The sequence below is a fragment of the Aquarana catesbeiana genome, linkage group LG05 (assembly GCF_042186555.1).
Source record: "Aquarana catesbeiana isolate 2022-GZ linkage group LG05, ASM4218655v1, whole genome shotgun sequence".
NCBI classification, from domain to species: Eukaryota; Metazoa; Chordata; class Amphibia; order Anura; family Ranidae; genus Aquarana; species Aquarana catesbeiana.
The window spans coordinates 85,056,573-85,075,966 of record NC_133328.1 but is presented as its reverse complement, the minus strand read 5'-3'; the positions used below and the strand labels follow the sequence as shown (position 1 = coordinate 85,075,966).

Sequence of the window (19,394 nt, the reverse complement as noted above, 5' to 3'; positions counted from 1 at the left end):
TCTGAGCATGCGTGGCACTTTGTGCGTCGGATTTGTGTACACACGATCGGAATTTAACCGATCAGATTTTGTTGTCGGAAAATTTTATAGCCTGCTCTCAAACTTTGTGTGCCGGAAATTTCCGGCGGAAAAAGTCCGATGGAGCCCACACACGATCGGAATTTCCGACAACACAATCCGATCGCACTTTTTCCGTCGGAAAATCCAACCGTGTGTACAGGGCATTAGAACAGGGGCCTAGGACTAAGTATAACCTATTGCTTATAACACAAAACATTGTGCCAAATATTACAACAGCGATACATAGCATGGTAATATGAAGCGAATATAGAGCATAATATTAGTATATTATATCATTTAAAAGCAAAACTGAGCAAACATTTTTATAAGAAATATATAATATATAGGTAAACAGTATTTGTAAATACCTTGCCTAATTTTACATCCCATTGTGAAAGAAAAACTGTAGAGTGTTTGAAATGCAAGCCACTTTCTAGATATTTCACCTATGTGTAATCTCTATCCTTGAATACCCACTATATGTCTTGAAATGAAAAAGAAACAATATCTTGATTATGAAATTGCAGATATCAACATATATATTTAAATCTATAACGTGTCTATGGTGAAATACACCCCACGTGAAGAAATAAACCGTGGCGCTTCCTGCAAAATTATTCCCACCTCTTACAGTGAACTAACTAATCTAGTGAACACCTATTTACAGGTATATCCTAAAACCTTAAATATATATATATAAATAGTGAACAACAAAATAAGAATACATAAAGTGACTAAGTGCCGATACTGCTTCTATAGTATGTATACATCAATCCTTGTGCAGTGACAACACAAAAAAATATATATATAAACAATCAATGCTTGTAACAATCCCTGTGTGACACACAATCCCTGTGTGACAATGACATTAAAATTGTGAAATGATCCACAAAAATAAAAAGTGTCTGTGATCGTGATCAAAAAGACATCAAATAATGTGTCACAGCAAGTCCTTTTAATTCCAGGGGTGCAATTATCTTCTATAAGCTCCTTCCACCACACCTGCGTGTTCAGTGAACCCTCTCCCAGTGAAAATCCACTCACCAGCTCCTCATGCCTCCACTTTCGTATGAGGCTTTAAAGCATAGAGGTCCAGGTCAACTGGAAAGGGTTAAATAGTTTTCCATCCGGAAATCCGTTCCATATGCAAATTAATAAAGACTCCCAATAGTGTGATAACTTAACAAATTTATTAACACACTGCAAATCACACTCCAAAAGTTCCACTCACATTGTGTAAAGAATTAAAAAGCACAGCAAATTCCACAGCAATCCACACAGCAGCTTAGATAAACCTCCTAGGGGGTATGCGGTCACGGTGGACCCAACCACAGCGGGTGTGTATGAAGTGCCTCTCACCCTCTCCTCGCCCGCCTGTTAGATGACTCCGCTGTCTCCCCCAGTAGGCAACCCGCAACGCTCACTTCCTTCTGTCACTTGTACGTGGTGTTCACCTTAGCTCGGCCACGCCCCCCGTGGGAATAATTTTGCAGGAAGCGCAACGGTTTATTTCCTCACGTGGGGTGTATTTCACCATAGACATGTTATAGATTTAAATATATATGTTGAATTGTAGTATACTAAGTGGCAGCTAGAGTTAGGCTTTACCAACCGATGATAGTCATCATCAAGGTTGACTTTCCGAAGCGCAGTGGTGGGTAACTGAGTATAGGGTGGGGATTATACTTAGGAGAACCGTTCAGTAGTGAAATTGCAGATATGCCTAAATGTACTTAAAGAATTACAAACATGCCGATCAGTGGCATCAGAAATGCAGATTTCTATGGTGGTCCTGTCCCAGGATTAAGGTATTTTGGGAAGAGATCGCTCCATGGGTCGAGAGGTTGTCCTCTCAACCCATGGAATTAACGCCTCTAAATTTTCTATTCCATTGGACACCAATGTCGATTAGATCATATAAGAAAAGTATTATTCCACATCTATTGAATGCAGCCAAATTGTTAATACCCAGGCTGTGGAAACAGACTAGATGTCCAACTCTGTTGGACTGGAAGAGAGAGGTCAATTTAATAATGGAGGCTGAAAGATGGGTACATACAATTAAAGATAGAAAGGAAAAATTTGGGTAATATGGGCAGGTTGGAAACAATGCTCTATGGAGATTGTGTAGAGTAATAATATATAAAGCCGCATGGTCTCTGGGCTTGGATGCGGTTGCCTCTGGGGGGGAGGAGGAGAGGGTTTTTTTTTTTCTCTCCCTTTCCCCTTTCACCTCCCTATCCCCCTCTTTCTTCCATTTTTCTAGGTGATATAGGTAGGGGGAAGCAGTGATGCACTTGATGTCGAGGAAGGTGGGATTAATAATGGGAAGAGGGGACAAAGCACATAGGGAGGAAGGGTAAAGGAAGGCGGATATATAGGATGGGGGGTAGAAGGAGTAGATATGGTTAACCACTTCAGCCCCGGAAGGTTTTACCCCCTTCCTGACCAGAGCACTTTTTACAATTCGGCACTGCGTCGCTTTAACTGCTAATTGCGCGGTCATGCAATGCTGTACCCAAACGAAATTTGCGTCCTTTTCTTCCCACAAATAGAGCTTTCTTTTGATAGTATTTGATCACCTCTGCCGTTTTTATTTTTTGCGCTATACACGGAAAAAGACCGAAAATTTTGAAAAAAAATGATATTTTCTACTTTTTGTTCTAAAAAAAATCCAATAAACTCAATTTTAGTCATACATTTAGGCCAAAATGTATTCGGCCACATGTCTTTGGTAAAAAAAAAGTCAATAAGTGTATATTTATTGGTTTGCGCAAAAGTTATAGCGTCTACAAACTAGGGTACATTTTCTGGAATTTACACAGCCTTTAATTTATGACTGCCTATGTCGTTTCTTGAGGTGCTAAAATGGCAGGGCAGTACAAAACCCCCACAAATGACCCCATTTTGGAAAGTAGACACCCCAAGGAATTTGCTGAGAGGCATGTTGAGCCCATTGAATATTCATTTTTTTTGTCCCAAGTGATTGATCAATGACAAAAAAAAAAAAAAAAAAAAAAAAATTACAAAAAGTTGTCACTAAATGATATATTGCTCACACAGGCCATGGGCATATGTGGAATTGCACCCCAAAATACATTTAGCTGCTTCTCCTGAGTATGGGGATACCACATGTGTGAGACTTTTTGGGAGCCTAGCCGTGTACGGGGCCCCGAAAACCAATCACTGCCTTCAGGATTTCTAAGGGCGTACATTTTTGATTTTACTCCTCACTACCTATCACAGTTTTGAAGGCCATAAAATGCCCAGATGACATAAAACCCCCCCAAATGACCCCATTTTGGAAAGTAGACACCCCAAGCTATTTGCTTTGAGGCATGTTGAGTCCATGGAATGTTTTATATTTTGACACAAGTTGCGGGAAAGTGACAAATTTTTTTTTTTTTTTTTTTTTTTTGCACAAAGTTGTCACTAAATGATATATTGCTCACACAGGCCATGGGCATATGTGGAATTGCACCCCAAAATACATTTAGCTGCTTCTCCTGAGTATGGGGATACCACATGTGTGGGACTTTTTGGGAGCCTAGCCGCGTACGGGACCCCGAAAACCAATCACTGCCTTCAGGATTTCTAAGGGCGTACATTTTTGATTTTACTCCTCACTGCCTATCACAGTTTCGGAGGCCATGGAATGCCCAGGTGGCACAAACCCCCCCCCAAATGACCCCATTTTGGAAAGTAGACACCCCAAGCTATTTGCTGAGAGGCATGGTGAGTATTTTGCAGCTCTCATTTGTTTTTGAAAATAAAGAAAGACGAGAAAAAAAATTTTTTTTTTTCTTTTTTCAATTTTCAAAACTTTGTGACAAAAAGTGAGGTCTGCAAAATACTCACTATACCTCTCATCAAATAGCTTGGGGTGTCTACTTTCCAAAATGGGGTCATTTGGGGGTTTTTTTTTTGCCACCTGGGCATTCCATGGCCTCCGAAACTGTGATAGGCAGTGAAGAGTGAAATCAAAAATTTACGGCCTTAGAAAGCCTGAAGGCGGTGATTGGTTTTCGGGGTCCCGTACGCGGCTAGGCTCCCAAAAAGTCTCACACATGTGGTATCCCCATACTCAGGAGAAGCAGCAGAATGTATTTTGGGGTGTAATTTCACATATTCCCATGGCATGTTTGAGCAATGTATCATTTAGTGACAACTTTGCGCAAAAAAAAATAAAAAAAATAAAAAATTGTCTCTTTCCCGCAACTTGTGTCACAATATAAATTATTCCATGGACTCAACATGACTCTCAGCAAATAGCTTGGGGTGTCTACTTTCCAAAATGGGGTCATTTGGGGGGGTTTGAACTGTCCTGGCATTTTATGCACAACATCTAGAAGCTTATGTCACACATCACCCACACTTCTAACCACTTGAAGACAAAGCCCTTTCTGACACTTATTGTTTACATAAAAAAATAATTTTTTTTTGCAAGAAAATTACTTTGAACCCCCAAACATTATATATTTTTTTTAAAGCAAACGCCCTACAGATTAAAATGGTGGGTGTTTCATTTTTTTTTTTCACACAGTATTTGCGCAGCGATTTTTCAAACGCATTTTTTGGGGAAAAAACACACTTTTTTACATTTTAATGCACTAAAACACACTATATTGCCCAAATGTTTGATGAAATAAAAAAGATGATCTTAGGCCGAGTACATGGATACCAAACATGACATGCTTTAAAATTGCGCACAAACGTGCAGTGGCGACAAACTAAATACATTTTTAAAAGCCTTTAAAAGCCTTTACAGGTTACCACTTTAGATTTACAGAGGAGGTCTACTGCTAAACTTACTGCCCTCGATCTGACCTTCGCGACGATACCTCACATGCATGGTGCAATTGCTGTTTACATTTGATGCCAGACCGACGCTTGCGTTCGCCTTAGCGCGAGAGCAGGGGGGACAGGGGTGCTTTTTTTTTTTTTTTTTTTTTTTTCTTTATTATTATTATTTTTTTATCTTATTTTTAAACTGTTCCTTTCATTTTTTTTTTTTTTTAATCATTTTTATTGTTATCTCAGGGAATGTAAATATCCCCTATCATAGCAATAGGTAGTGACAGGTACTCTTTTTTGCAAAAATTGGGGTCTATTAGACCCTAGATTTCTCCTCTGCCCTCAAAGCATCTGACCACACCAAGATCGGTGTGATAAAATGCTTTCCCAATTTCCCAATGGCGCTGTTTACATCCGGCGAAATCTAAGTCATAAAATGCTCGTAGCTTCCGGTTTCTTAGGCCATAGAGATGTTTGGAGCCACTCTGGTCTCTGATCAGCTCTATGGTCAGCTGGCTGAATCACCGGCTGCATTTTCAGGTTCCCTGTTGAGACAGGAGAGCCAGAGAAAAACACGGAAGACGTTGGGGGGGGAGGGGCATTCCCTCCCACTGCTTGTAAAAGCAGTCTAGAGGCTAATTAGCCGCTAGGATTGCTTTTACATGAAAGCCGACCGCTGGCTGAAAAGAATGATACCAAGATGATACCTAAACCTGCAGGCATCATTCTGGTATAACCACTCAAAGTCGTGAATGGCGTACCTGAAGACACAAAAATGGTTAACAATAAAGCACAGTAAACGGTAAGGTATAAAAAATTGCATACCTGAAAAGCAAACATGATAAAACATAATAACAATAAAACATTGCAGAATAGAATACAGTAAAAAAGAACAGAACAAGAGAGAGAGAATAGAGAGAGAAAGAACAATAAAACGACAACTATTTTTTTTTTATTTTATATTTTTGTATGTGTTTTTTTTTTTTTTTTTTTTTTACACTTTTTTTTGTAACTAACTTTTATAACTGTAACCGGTTCCAGGTTCGGGTCTCTCAAAATGCGATGGCATCTTGGGAGACCCTGTGAAAGTGTGCCTAGTCTGTGCAATGCTGTACCCTACGCTAATACTCAACTAGTGCATGGTAGCGTTCAAAATATTCACCAATGCAAAGACCAGGATTGTCAGGACAGGAGGGACAATAATAGCGGGTGTCACGTCTATATCCGCACTTGCTGCAGACACAACATCTTTTTTGGGGGGGTTCGTTGGGTAGGGGTACTCGGGAGGACATAAAGAAAATGCCTCTCATGCAGCCGACTGCATTTGGTTGGGGATGTGAATGGGGGAAGTACGGGCGCTGCAGAAGCGGTGGGTTCCCAATTAGGATTGGCGAATGCAGCAGGAAGGGCACTATGGGCACGATGGGCCTGTGTTTGTCTTCTTGGTGGCAGCGGGACACTACTTGTGCTTGCCACCTCACCAGCTTGAACTGCACTTATGGGACTTGCCACGTCACCAAGTGTTACTGCAGTGCTGGTTTGACCACGACCGGGGTGTACTAGGCCGCTGGTGCTTGCCAGTTCACCAAAACGCTACCAAAAAAACTGTTAGCGATCGCAAGGATCAGGCCTGACTCTGCGAACGCTGCAGTTATGCGTTTAGTGTTTTGTAAGTGTCAGTGATCGATCGATACTGCACTTGGGTGGGCTGGGCTGGGCCGGGCGGAGGGGCAAAACGCAGGTGCTAGCAGGTATCTGGGCTGATCCCGCTAACACTGCGTTTGTGGGAACCCTAAACTGCTGGGGACGCTAGTATAGATCTGATCAGATCAGATATTGATCCGATCAGATACTATACCACTAAGGGAGGTGTACGGTGCGTGCGTGGGTGTTAGCGGTACTGGCGCTAATCTGACGCTGCCTGGGGCTGGTGCTTGCCAGTTCACCAAAACGCTACCAAAAAAACTGTTAGCGATCGCAGGGATCAGGCCTGACTATGCGAACGCTGCAGTTATGCGTTTAGTGTTTTGTAAGTGACAGTGATCGATCGATACTGCACTTGGGTGGGCCGGGCAGAGGGGCAAAACGCAGGTGCTAGCGGGTATCTGGGCTGATCCCGCTAACACTGCGTTTTCGGGAACCCTAAACTGCTGGGGACGCTAGTATAGATCTGATTGGATCAGATATTGATCCGATCAGATACTATACCACTAAGGGAGCTGTACGGTGCGTGCGTGGGTGTTAGCGGTACTGGCGCTAATCTGACGCTGCCTGGGGCGACGCATATCACCGCCGGGCGATCAGGGGGCTAAACCTTTATTCGGTAATAAACGGCGGGTGCCCTGACACTATAAAAAATAAACGAACTAACCAGCGTCACTCGTAACAGTTATACGGTGATCAGTGGTGAAAGGGTTAACTAGGGGGCAATCAAGGGGTTAAAACCTTTATTAGATAGTATATGGGGGTCCCTGTCGCTATAAAACGCTGACGGCGAACCTAAATATTTACGTCTCTAACTAGCGTCACCAGCGACACTAATACAGCGATCAGAAAAATGATCGCTTAGTGACACTGGTGACAGGGGGTGATCAAGGGGTTAAAACTTTATTAGGGGGGGTTAGGGGGGTATCCTAGACCTAAAGGGGGGTAATACTCACTGCCCTAACACTGTAACTGTCACAAACTGACACCATGCAGTAATCAGAAAAAAAAAAAAAAAAAAAAATACTGCTAATGTCAGTTTGTGACAGGGGGGGGGGTGATTGGGGGGGGATCGGGGGGCGATCGGGGGGGGATCGGGGGTGTAAAGTATGCCTGGCATGTTCTACTGTGTGTGTGTGTGTTGTGCACTTACATGTCTTCTCTCCTCGGCGCTGGACGGAAACTGCCAGACCGAGGAGAGATGACATCACATCCTCTGCCTGTGTGAAACTACACACAGGCAGAGGAGGATTCCCATTGGCTGGGAGCGATCGCGAGGGGGGGGCCACGATCGGATGGTCTCCCCCTCGCCTCCCGACGCTCCCAGTCAGATGCCGACCGCCGATGGCACCGGGGGGGGGGTCCGATCGGACCCCCCGCCCGCGGGAGGCAGATCAAGTACGTGATTCTGCCTGCCCGTGCCATTCTGCCGACGTATATATACGTTAGGCGGTCGGCAAGTGGTTAAAATTTTATGTTATACCAATTTTGTAAAAATGAATACGTTACCTTTTTCATACTCCATTGACTTAAATCTCTTCACTTTGCTGCCTAAAAACCCCATCCTGGGGGAACCCTTCTCTTTTTTATGCAACTCTAGGGGTGAGCAGCACTTTCCCTCCTCTCCTTGTGTCCTCTCTTTGCTACGGGTCAAAGTATTAACCCCAACACCAAGTCCCCACGCAGCACGAACTCGAGAATGGTTCAAAACGGTCGGCTGGTCAAACAAACAAACTTAGAACAAACGCACTGAAGAACAGCAAGGCCTATGAAGAGCGACCTGAAAATCAGGAACGAGCGGACCAGAACGGCCTGCTAGTTACGAACTGACCAACACGCACGGAAAAGCAGATACAAACCTCACAAGCACAAACTGAACCTCAGAAAATGATCGAAATAAGCTGAAGTGTGAAAAGCGCAAATCGTCTCTAACCAAACTTCTACTAACACGAGATAAACACGAGATTAGCAGAAGGAGCCCAAAGGGTGGCATAGTGGGGCTTGAACTTCCTTTTTCTCGTCCCGTCGTACGTGCTGTACATCACCGCGTTCAAAACCATTGGACTTTTGGAGTGATCGTGTGTCCAAGTCCTTCCGTTTGTAAGTCCGGCGCACCTATGCTACAAAGTCCGTCGTAAAGATCGCCGGACCAAGTATGCCGGAAAGTCCGCTCGTGTGTACACGGCGTCAGATGAGTTCACAGTGCAGATATATAATTATTGGGTTCAAGGCATAGGAATTGCAGTGTTCTTTTCCAGTGAGACAAACTGTAGATTTTGTTCAAGATGTTGCTTAGGTATGATTAACATTTTAAATTGTTGTTTGAGCAACTTGTGAAGTTATTAAATGAAGTCTTTGTCAAAAGTATTCACCAATCAGCCATTGCGACCACCCACCATAACATGACCACCAAAATAATATTGAGTAGGTCCCCCTTTTTCCATCAATACAACCCTGAACCATTGAGGCATGGACTCCACTAGACCTCTGAAGATATGCTGTGGTATCTGGCACCAAGCCATCAGCAGCAGATCCTTTAAGTCCTATAAGTTGCGAGGTGGGGCCTTTATGGAGAATTTGGAGGCCTAGTCAACACATCAAAGACACCTTAGTCCATTGCTCCGTAGTCCAGTTCCAGATTGTAGAAGCTTTTGGCTGTGAACAAGGGTCAGCATGGCCACCCTGACTGGTCTGCGGCTATTTAGCCCCATACACAACAAACTGTGATGCACAGAACCAGCACTAACTTTTTTAGCAATCTGAGCTACAGAATCTCTCAATTAGATTGTACTACACGGGCCAGCCTTTGCTTCTTGCGTGCATTAGTGAGCCTTGACCACATTTTTTAGGTCCTGACCACTGCAGACCGGGAACATCCCACAAGAACTGCAGTTTTGGAGTTTCTCTGACCCAGTCATCTAGGCGTTACACTTTCACCTAAGTCAAAGTCGCTCAAATACGTATGCATGCCCATTTTTTCTGCTTTCAACACATCAACTTCAGATCCTATTAATCAATATTATTCACCTTAACACACACACATACATTATATATATATATATATATATATATATATATATATATATATATACATATACATATACATATATACAAACACAGTCATGTCACGCTAGATCTTTTATAAATCCGCTGTTCAAAAATATTAAAACTGGCTTTTTTAGTAAGTTTTATATTTCAGTCACGTTATCACAATTCCTCTGCAGTGCATATTGGATTGGCCGGTGGGTGTAGCTACCTGTGCAGTACTTCTGGAAGTGATGTATGCCCACTAGTAACATTGCTTCAAGGTCAGATTTAAAAGCACTGTCAATCAAGAGAAGAGGAGTGGGGTGGGGGTGGCTGAAAACAGACTATTCAAGATACAGCTACGCTGTGCGCTTGTGTAGCATCCTACACCTTTGAATGGGAAGACATAGCAAGCAAACTGAGCATGGATTGGATTTCGCACTTAGCAAGGTCAGTTTACAAGGAAGCAGGGGTACTGGCAGGATCAATCAGGTATTATAAGCAGAATTCAAGATAACTGCAAAGAAGAATATGAAAAATACAATTTTAATACTTAAAGAGACAGATAACTAAAATTATTTTTTCAAGGTAACAAACACTTTAAGCTTGCACGTGTAGTATTTTCATGATTTGTTGATAACTTTAATTATGTTAAAAAAGAAAAAAAGTACAGCCCTATCTGAGCCCACCAGAAAAGATGGAGAGCTTGTGTTCATACAAGGGTTTGTACAAGGGACCTGTGGATTTAATGACTCTGGAATTAGCATTCAGTAATTTTACAGAAAGCGAAATTTGGGAGCACAACCAACATAAACTTCAAGATACAACAGAAATGCTACAAACCACTAGCCTCATTCTCAGATAGTCCTCTCTCCATAGTTGAAGCTGGAGAGGCAATACATGACTAAGATCTTGCTTTTTTTTTTTTTTTTTTATTATATTTTTATTAAAAGATTTTTCACAGAGAACAGGCATATATCCAACAGTGTTAATACGCCATAAAATACGCTATCAGGAAAATTGTACAAGCAGAGGTAGAAATAAGTAAAAAAAAAAAAGCGATCAAAAATTATGACAAGTAATAATCAAAAGAAAATTAAAAAAAAAACATAAAACAAGGCAGTATCAAATAAATCATATGAGTATACAAAGCAAATATTTAGAGCAAGGACATAATAAATTGGGGGCCAGATATCGTATGAGAACAGGTCCATATGTGGAGCATGGAACTGTTCGACAGCTGGCCTACTGGGGGCCTCAAAAAAAAACCTAAAAAGGTGAGCTAAAGGACGAACTATTCCAAGGAGCCCAAATCTTGTCAAACCTATCTGTTGTGTCCTCCACCATAGCTCCATTTTGCGTATGTCCTTAATACCTTGCAATAGCTGTTCTCGGGTTGGGGGATGTATAGCCAGCCAACAGGCAGATGTGGCTCTTTTTGCTGCTAGCAAGATAAAAGAGGTGAGTTTGTTCAGGGCTTTCCCAAGGTCTGGGAATGGGAGGCCTAAGAGGAAGTGTATTGGGTCCATAGGGAAATGAACATCAAATATCTGCTGGAGCACTGTTAGCACCATGGACCAGAAAGGAACAATCAATTCACATTGCCAGAAGATGTGGAATTGATTCCCCCTAAGTTTCCCACATCTCCAACATAGAGGAGAAAGAGAGGGATCATAGCGGTGTCCTATACCAAAAATATAAGACTTTATATGCTGTCTCATTCTGTGCCACACATCGAGAAATCTTAGAGGTCGAGGACCAGATTTTAGCCCACTGTATGTCAGAAATTTGTTTTTGGGTGTGTTGTGTCCATTTGGTCATGTAGAAGTTGGGGACTGTCACGGAACGTCCCTCACTCTGCTTGAGTGCTTCCATCAGTATACCACTTCCTTGTAGTCTGGACTCAGATATCAGATATTCCAACCCCTCTCAAACATAAAACAAGGCGACACTTGCTTAGATGCTAACATGGACTGTTTATTTAGAATCAAAATTACAGGACTTTATATGCCGTTGGAACCTCCTCTAACAATACAACTGTAACCTAATGAACATGAGCTAGTTTACTAAATCATTTACCCAGACTAGGTGACTACGTCTCCTAGCTCATTACCATAAACATAAACACAGGGTTAATTAGAACAAACAACAATGTGTGGAATACCCTTAGAACCTGTGGTAAGCCAGACTAAACTCATTTACATTAAACACATTATAGCAGAGAACAAGACAGGTAGTTGGAGTTGATGACACCAGCATCTCCTCACAGTATGTGTCCCAACAGTATGAATCAGTCTTATCAGCAGGGGGCTGCTGGAGGAATCCCCCCTCCCTCTACAGGGACACACATCTCAAATGACCACAGCAAAGAGTCCACAACAGAATCAAACAACATACAATATATGCATATATACACGACTGAGTCCGATTAGTACAGTTCAGACTGGATTTCTAATTCCCATTACAAAGAGTATTGTTCCCTTGAAAACCCAGGGCCCATAATCAAAAGGCAAGAGGCTTGCATTCAGTCCTCTCCAACAGCCTCTGTCCCGGCTAGGTCTGTCACAGGGACCTTTGAGAGTGGGGCATTTTCCTGGAGAATTTGGTATATACTAGAAATGAGTCGTGTTTGGTATGGACCCTGAGAGCATAAAAGTTCAAAGGACGTTGGCTTGGCGAGCGTGAGTGTGGGGGAGAGTTTCGAAAGAAAGTGAGTAATTTGGAGGTATGAGTATAGCAGGTGATTTGGGATTTGGCTATTAGATTGAAGGTTTTTGAAGGGTCGGAGTTTGCGGGTTGCTGGGTGAACAAAGTGTCGGAGTTGAAACATACTTTCCCTAGCCCAGGGGAACATTTGGGGATGTGAGAGGCTATCAGGGATTAAGGGGTTAAAAAGTACATTAGAGAGGGGAGGGGACTTGGAAGAGAGAAAGAATTTAGGGAGGCAGGACCGCCAAATCTTGAGTGAGAATAGCATGGGACCTAGACAGAGACTCTGTAGCCTAAGGTCTGAAATTAACTCAGGGGACCAGACTAGGGAGCATGGGTGGGTCGGAAATAGAGATCCCATCTCAATCTCCACCCAACGGCTTGGGGGTCTCAGACTGGACCAGGTCACTACTGTACGGAGGTGGGAGGCTAAGTAGTATTTATAAACGTCCGGGGCCCCCATTCCTCCCTGATTTCTAGGGGAGAAGACCACCGAGCTGGCCACTCTATGGGCTCCTCCTCTCCATATAAAGTTAAGAAACCATCTTTTAAGCATTTTTAACTGTGCCATTGGGATAGAAACCGAGAGTGTTTCGAAGAAATATAGCAATTTTGGCATAATGGACATCTTTAGCACGTTAATCCTACCTATCCAGGATATCGGGAAAGGATTCCAATGAGTCAGCATGGCATTTATATTCCTAAACAGGGGGAGATAGTTGGTCGAATAAAGGGAGGAGTATGTAGGCGTAAGTTGAACCCCTAGATATTTGAGAGATGTTGTGCACCAATGATATGGGTATGATTTTTTAAGCATTAGGAGGTCATTAGGAGGTATGTGAAGAGGCAGGGCTTCCATTTATGATGTATTAACCTTGTATCCAGAAAGGGAGCCAAATTGGGATAGTAAGGCCTGGAGGGATGGTAGGGAGATATGAGGGTTAATTAGGGTAAGGAGTACATCATCAACAAATAGGGATAGTTTGTACTACCTTTGATGCATGAGAACCCCTCTTATGCCAGGATGGGATCTGATAGCCTCCGCCAAAGGCTCTAGATAATTCGTTTCGTCAAAAATTGCGAAAGGCGGTTGGCCAGAATTTTTGTGAATAGCTTGTAATCTGAATTCAGGAGTGCTATTGGCCTATAATTGTCCGGGAGCGCAGGGTCCTTTTCAGATTTCGGTATGACTGTGATATATGAGTGAAGAAATTGTTGGTGGGGAAGTTTTCCCTGGAGTAGAGAATTATATAAGGATATCAAGTGTGTTGACAGGGTAGGAAGGAAAGACTTATAGTAGGAATATGGAAGACCGTCTGGACCAGGGGCTTTATGATTCGGCAAGGACTTGACAGTGTCAATCAGTTCCTCTTCCGTGATAGGGGCGTTTATTATTTGTACGTCTGAGTCTGTTAACTTGGGAAGTTGCATGCCGGACATAAACTCTTCAAAAGCTGACATTTCAAATGGGGGATGGTGGTTGGGTGTGAGACAATTATAAAGTTTGTCGTAGAACTCACCAAATATCTGAGTCATAATCTGTGGGCAGTAAGAGGGAGTCCCGTCAGGGTGTTCTAAGATCTTGCTTTGAGTATACACCAAATATAAGAAACAATTGTGGGAAATCCAATCACCCAAAATATGTTATAGCCAGGGATGGATTAAGGCAGGATGGGGCCCTAGGCAAAGTAGAAGTCCCCCTCACACAACTTTGACTGAAATTGATATGGATATAGGCACAGAGAAGGTGCTCTATTTGCATTGCCTGTGCTTGCATGACCCCATCAAAATCCAACTGCCTATAAGTGTAAAAAATGACAGACAAGCAAAGGGGTTTTACCTATTTTTTTTGTTGCCTTATCCCCCCGGTTTACTGCAAAACCATGAAGGTTGTAGCTGGACCCCAGTTGACATCCATCAGGCTTTTGAGTATCTCCTGAGACCTAGACTTCAGCCTAGGTTGCAATGTGGAAGACCCAATGTTGACATGCATCTTGCATTCTCTCACAGTAACAATGCTGATGTCTGGCATGCACATTGATAAGCCGTACAGTGAACAAGAATTGTATTGGAAGTATGTTTTAAAGCAGAGTTCCAGGCATTTTTTAAACTCAATCCCCACCCCCCAGGTTTATGATGATTTTGTAATGTCTATTTGGACACTTTTTTACATCAATGTAATACCTTTTATTTAGCCTGATTGTGCAGCTTCTGTTGTACCTCATCGAGGCTAGGTACATCATGCCCGTCCATTGTCTGCTGGGATATGAGTGTCATCAATCCCAGGAGTTAATGGGCATCCGCCACTTGTAGCATCACCATGAGTGTGCCGTGCTTTGTACTATATGTGCATGCGTGAGATCAGGGGGCCGCATGCTGGGTAGCTAGCAGCGCCCTATCCAGGAAGGAGGAATGAGTGGGCTTCAGATGCCCACACTAAAGATGGGAGCGCACTCGCTGGGGACAGCAAAATGAGTTTTATTAAAAAGATAATGATTTCTATAACCTACATTTCATAAACATACCATTATGTGTTGCATTAGATGTGACCATCACAGGTTTTTTTTTTTTTTTTTAAACAAGCTGGAACTCCGCTTTAAGGACAAACACCACATAAAATGCATACCTGACTACTGCACATAACTTTTGACTATTAATGAAAGTCATATTTTAACAGGCTGAATAAAATTAAATTAAAACTTTGGAAAATTGTGCCAGTTTCAAGCAGAATGAAAGCAGTTTGAATATGACAGAGCATTATTCATCAAATAGAATACTCCTCTCATGAAATACATATTCTCTCCTTCTGTAACATTTGCACATGTTCAGTTTGTAAATTTTCACAACACAGACAGCACAGAAAATACATTGCATACTCGATTTTTAACAGGCCAGCATTCAACAATTTTATGTTACTGAAAGGATTATGGCTACTGTACTTAAACTGACTCTTTAAATCAACGTAGAGTAGATAAAGAAACCTACCTGACATCACTAAACACATTCATTTGCTGTTTCAGGAGCAAGGCGACTTCATTTAATAATTGCAGACCCTTCTCCACAGTCAGGGGGCTGTAAGTAGAGGAAAAAAACATTAGCAAAAAAATGGAACTCTTCAATAGGCGAAAGGCTTAAATCCCATAAGAATTATCACCTCAGCCTGTCAAGGATATAAAAGCCATAGCTTGCTATATTCCTATCACATAGAGAGTGCGATATCTGGGGAATAGGGATCAGGTGCTCCAGCCAACATGATGAATCACCTGAATGTTTCAGCAATAAGACAAACAATACAGTGTAAATACAATCCTTAGGAAGTCTAATGCCCCCCAACTGAAAGGATGATATATATATATATATATATATATATATATATATATATATATATATATATATGTGTGTGTATGTGTGTATGTATGTATGTATGTGTGTATATATATATATATATATATATATATATATATATATATAGAATATATGCACACACATACACTGTATATGTGTGTATGCCTTGATACTGATGTATCCAAACAACCACACAGATATATAATGTTGCAACTCATCATTTCATCATATATTTTTAATGCTATAGATTAGATTTTTTGTGCCAATAAATTTGACATATACTCATAGACAGGGGACAGGGGATTGTATCCACCCCTAAAAATTGATTTACCACAAAGTTATCACAATGAGACTGCACTATATCATGGGAAAATGAGTTTGGGGAAGGAAATGGATTGTCTGGGTGGGCTTTTCCTTGTCACTCACTACTGTGATTTAGGAATTAGGTGATATCCAATCGCTTTCTGGTATACAGAGCTACCTTTACTTTCCACGTGATCTTAAAGAAATGGCACAATACATTCCAGACAAAGATTAAACCTTCTGCAGGGGGGGCGTGGCCTGGACCGGCATGGTGTGAGGAGTGTTGAACGGGAGCTCCACTTGCCGAATATCCGTGATTGCATATCCTGAGGCTACTATTACTATCTACTTACCAGCCACCGACTTACCGAATACATCTTACCCACAGGGACCATGTCACTGCCAAAAAAAGCAACAGAATCGGCTGCCAAGCTAGCCAAATACCGGAACACAGACAAGAAGGTCGGGGAGGAAAATGGTGCCGGCTCTCCTTCTCCAAAGGACTGCAGGAGAGCTCTAGAGGCAATTTCAGATTGCAAAAGTACCCTGACGGGTAAGATCGAGGAGGTTAAAATTGATGTCTCGTTAATCCGCCAAGATCTGCAAAAACTCAGAGAGCGGGTCACGGAGACGGAGACCCGCATCAGCAGCGTGGAGGACGAGGTGCCGCCATTGCAAGTTACCACAGAACGGCTCCAGCATCAGCTTGCTATGGTCTTAGCCAAACAGGATGATATGGAGAACCGGCTTAGGAGATGTAACCTACATTTTGTAGGCCTGCCAGAGAGTTCGGAGGGCTCCAACCCCCCCCCCCTCATTTCTTGAAAACCTCCTTGTTACCTCCTTTGGAAGGGCTGAATTCTCCACAACCTTCATGGTGGAAAGGGCGCATAGACTGGCTGATAAACCTCCCCCCCAAGGTGCGCCACCCAGAACATTCATAGCCAAGATGCTCAACTTCCGTGACCGCAATGCGGTCCTTCGCCTCACCAGGCTGCAGGGCAACATTCCCTTTAAAAATGGCGAGATCAAAATTTTCACGGATTTTTCGGCCAACGTCCAGAAAAAGAGAGCGCAATTTACCGAAGCCAAGTGGCAGCTGAGGATCCATCTCTACTCCTGCGCCATGCTATTTTCGGCAAGGCTTCGGGTCGTAGGAGAGGACCGAGCACATTTTTTTGATTTGCCGGAGGCCGTCTTCGCTTGGCTGGAAAACAAAATGACGCCGACCTGGGAGCCTGCCTAACGCTCCGATCTGTGAGAGAGGACCCACACCATCCTTATGTTCTTCAGTGAGCCTGGGACTATTTGCCATGAAGGTACTGTGAATCTTATGTTCTGCCCGTGGCTCCCTATGTTTTGCCCCCCCCCCCCCTTTTTAGGGGGATCTTTTCATCCTGCCTTAGCAGACCTCCACTCCCTGTTTTTGCACTGACTGCAATGTCCCCCTCATCCTGTTAGCTTTTCCCCATCACCACAAGTATGTCTCATGGTGCTGGACTTGTACTGTGGCCCCGTACTTTCTGTTTTGAAGGCAGGTTGACAACCGTCATGACGCCTATGACACGGACCCAAATCTTCATATATGTCAGCTCCCCCGGTAAACATTATCTTGAAGATTTAAGATCAGATGTCTCACTTCTATACTGCTGCTTGATCTACAGCAGTTAATCACCCCCCTAGATGCGGGTGCCCCTGGGGGTCCCGCTATTTTCAATATCAAACGCAATGTTTGTCGCTTACTACAAGTATGGTTTCCCTGGCCCGTCCGGTCTCCCCCGACTGTACCCAGTAACCACTTGGTGCGCGGTTGGCCAGACACGCCGGTGTGTTTGTTCTTTTTCTTTTCAAGTGTACTTATTGTTTTAATGTTCAGCATATATGTTGTATGCAGAAGAATGTAAATGATTGGTGTTTAACTGATGACATGGTTGTTTTACAGTATACTGGATCTTTATGTGCTAATGGGTTGCTTGAAGCTCAATGGCTCATGTTGCGGTCTACTGCCCTGGTTCCCATTGGCCCCCGTGGGTGGCGCCGCGTGTCTCCCCAAATTTGGGGGATGGGCGGTGTAGGCATGCGGGCTCCAGGTGCCAGGGAATTTGACATCTTTATCTTGTTCCTATGCCCAGTGTAAAGTGTATTACATGGAATGTTAGGGGCCTCAGAGCAAGACCTAAACGTAATGCAGTCCTGTCATACCTTAAGGCACAACGTGCTGAGATTATAGTGCTGGTGGAAACTCACCTCACAAGTCAACTCTTGCTGGTGATTAAAAAACCATGGGTGGTGTGGCTGTATCAGGCCCCCTATACTGCGAACTCCAGAGGGGCCGCCATACTAGTGGCCAAAACAGTACAGTTTGTACTACTGACACTTAGGTCTGACCCCCAGGGTAGGTTTTTATTCCTGCACGCCAAGGTAAATGGTCTGGAACTATTGATACTAGCAATATATATACCTCCACCCTTCCAATTCAATGTCTTAACAGAAGGCCTAGCATTCATGTCGCAGTTCCCCACTGTTCCCTCGACTTGGCTAGGGGATTTCAACAATATTGTACACAAAGATTTGGACAGATTAGCACTGACGCCTTCTGACAATAACGCCCATCCCTATACTAGATTTGGTAAACTCCTTCATGATCTTGCCCTAGTGGATACATGGAGATACCGTTATCCTACGGACAGGGCATTTTCATGCTTCTCAACAACGCACAATTCTATGTCACGTATTGACCTAATATTAATATCCCACACTATTCTCCCCATTTTGGGTGAGGTGGGTCGGACCATGCTCCGTACTGGATTGAACTTCAGATAGATTCTCCCCCCACGACATATACCTGGAAACTTAATCCCTTTTGGTTGACAGTTGTTCCTGACTTGGAAGGTGCTGGTACTGAGTGGGATTTTTTCTTTCAGACTAATAAAGACACTGCACCATTTGAAGTGGTCTGGGATTCTTTTAAATAACATGCCCGTATAGTTTTATCCCAGTGTATATCCAGATATCGTAAAATTTCCTCTCAAGTGGTCAGGCAGGTGGAACAATCCCTCGTGGAAGCCGAAAATAGTTTCTCTGCTAACCCTTCCCCATCCACAGCGGATCAGCTAAAGCTACAAGCCAGAGTAGTAAATAGTCTCCACTTTGAAAAAGCTGAGAGGAAGATATTCTATAGCAAACAGAGGCTGTATGAGGGGAACGAGCGGGACGTCTCCTGGCTTACCTAGCCCATTTGGATCATAGGCCTCCCACGGTGGTTTCCCTTCGCACTGCCGACGGGGTTCTGATAAATGATCCTGACATGGTGGCTGGGGGGTTCCGCTCCTTCTTTACATCATTGTACTCCTATACCACCAATAACTCCCATGAGGAAATAGCGACATTTAACTGACATAGAACTGCCCACTCTAACAAAAGACCAGGTCGAGATGCTAGAGGCTCCTTTT

The 19,394-nt window shown here is 43.1% G+C and overlaps 1 protein-coding gene across 2 annotated transcripts in view; it reads right to left on the bottom strand.

Annotated features, from left to right (window-relative positions):
* PTPRN2 (protein tyrosine phosphatase receptor type N2) overlaps positions 1-19,394 on the bottom strand; it is a 1,455,485-nt gene that overhangs the window by 851,126 nt on the left and 584,965 nt on the right. For both annotated transcript variants that reach the window (XM_073629933.1, XM_073629934.1), the window contains one exon: positions 15,280-15,366. In XM_073629933.1, coding sequence (XP_073486034.1) covers positions 15,280-15,366 — 87 coding nt within the window. The remainder of the gene's footprint in view (positions 1-15,279; positions 15,367-19,394) is intronic.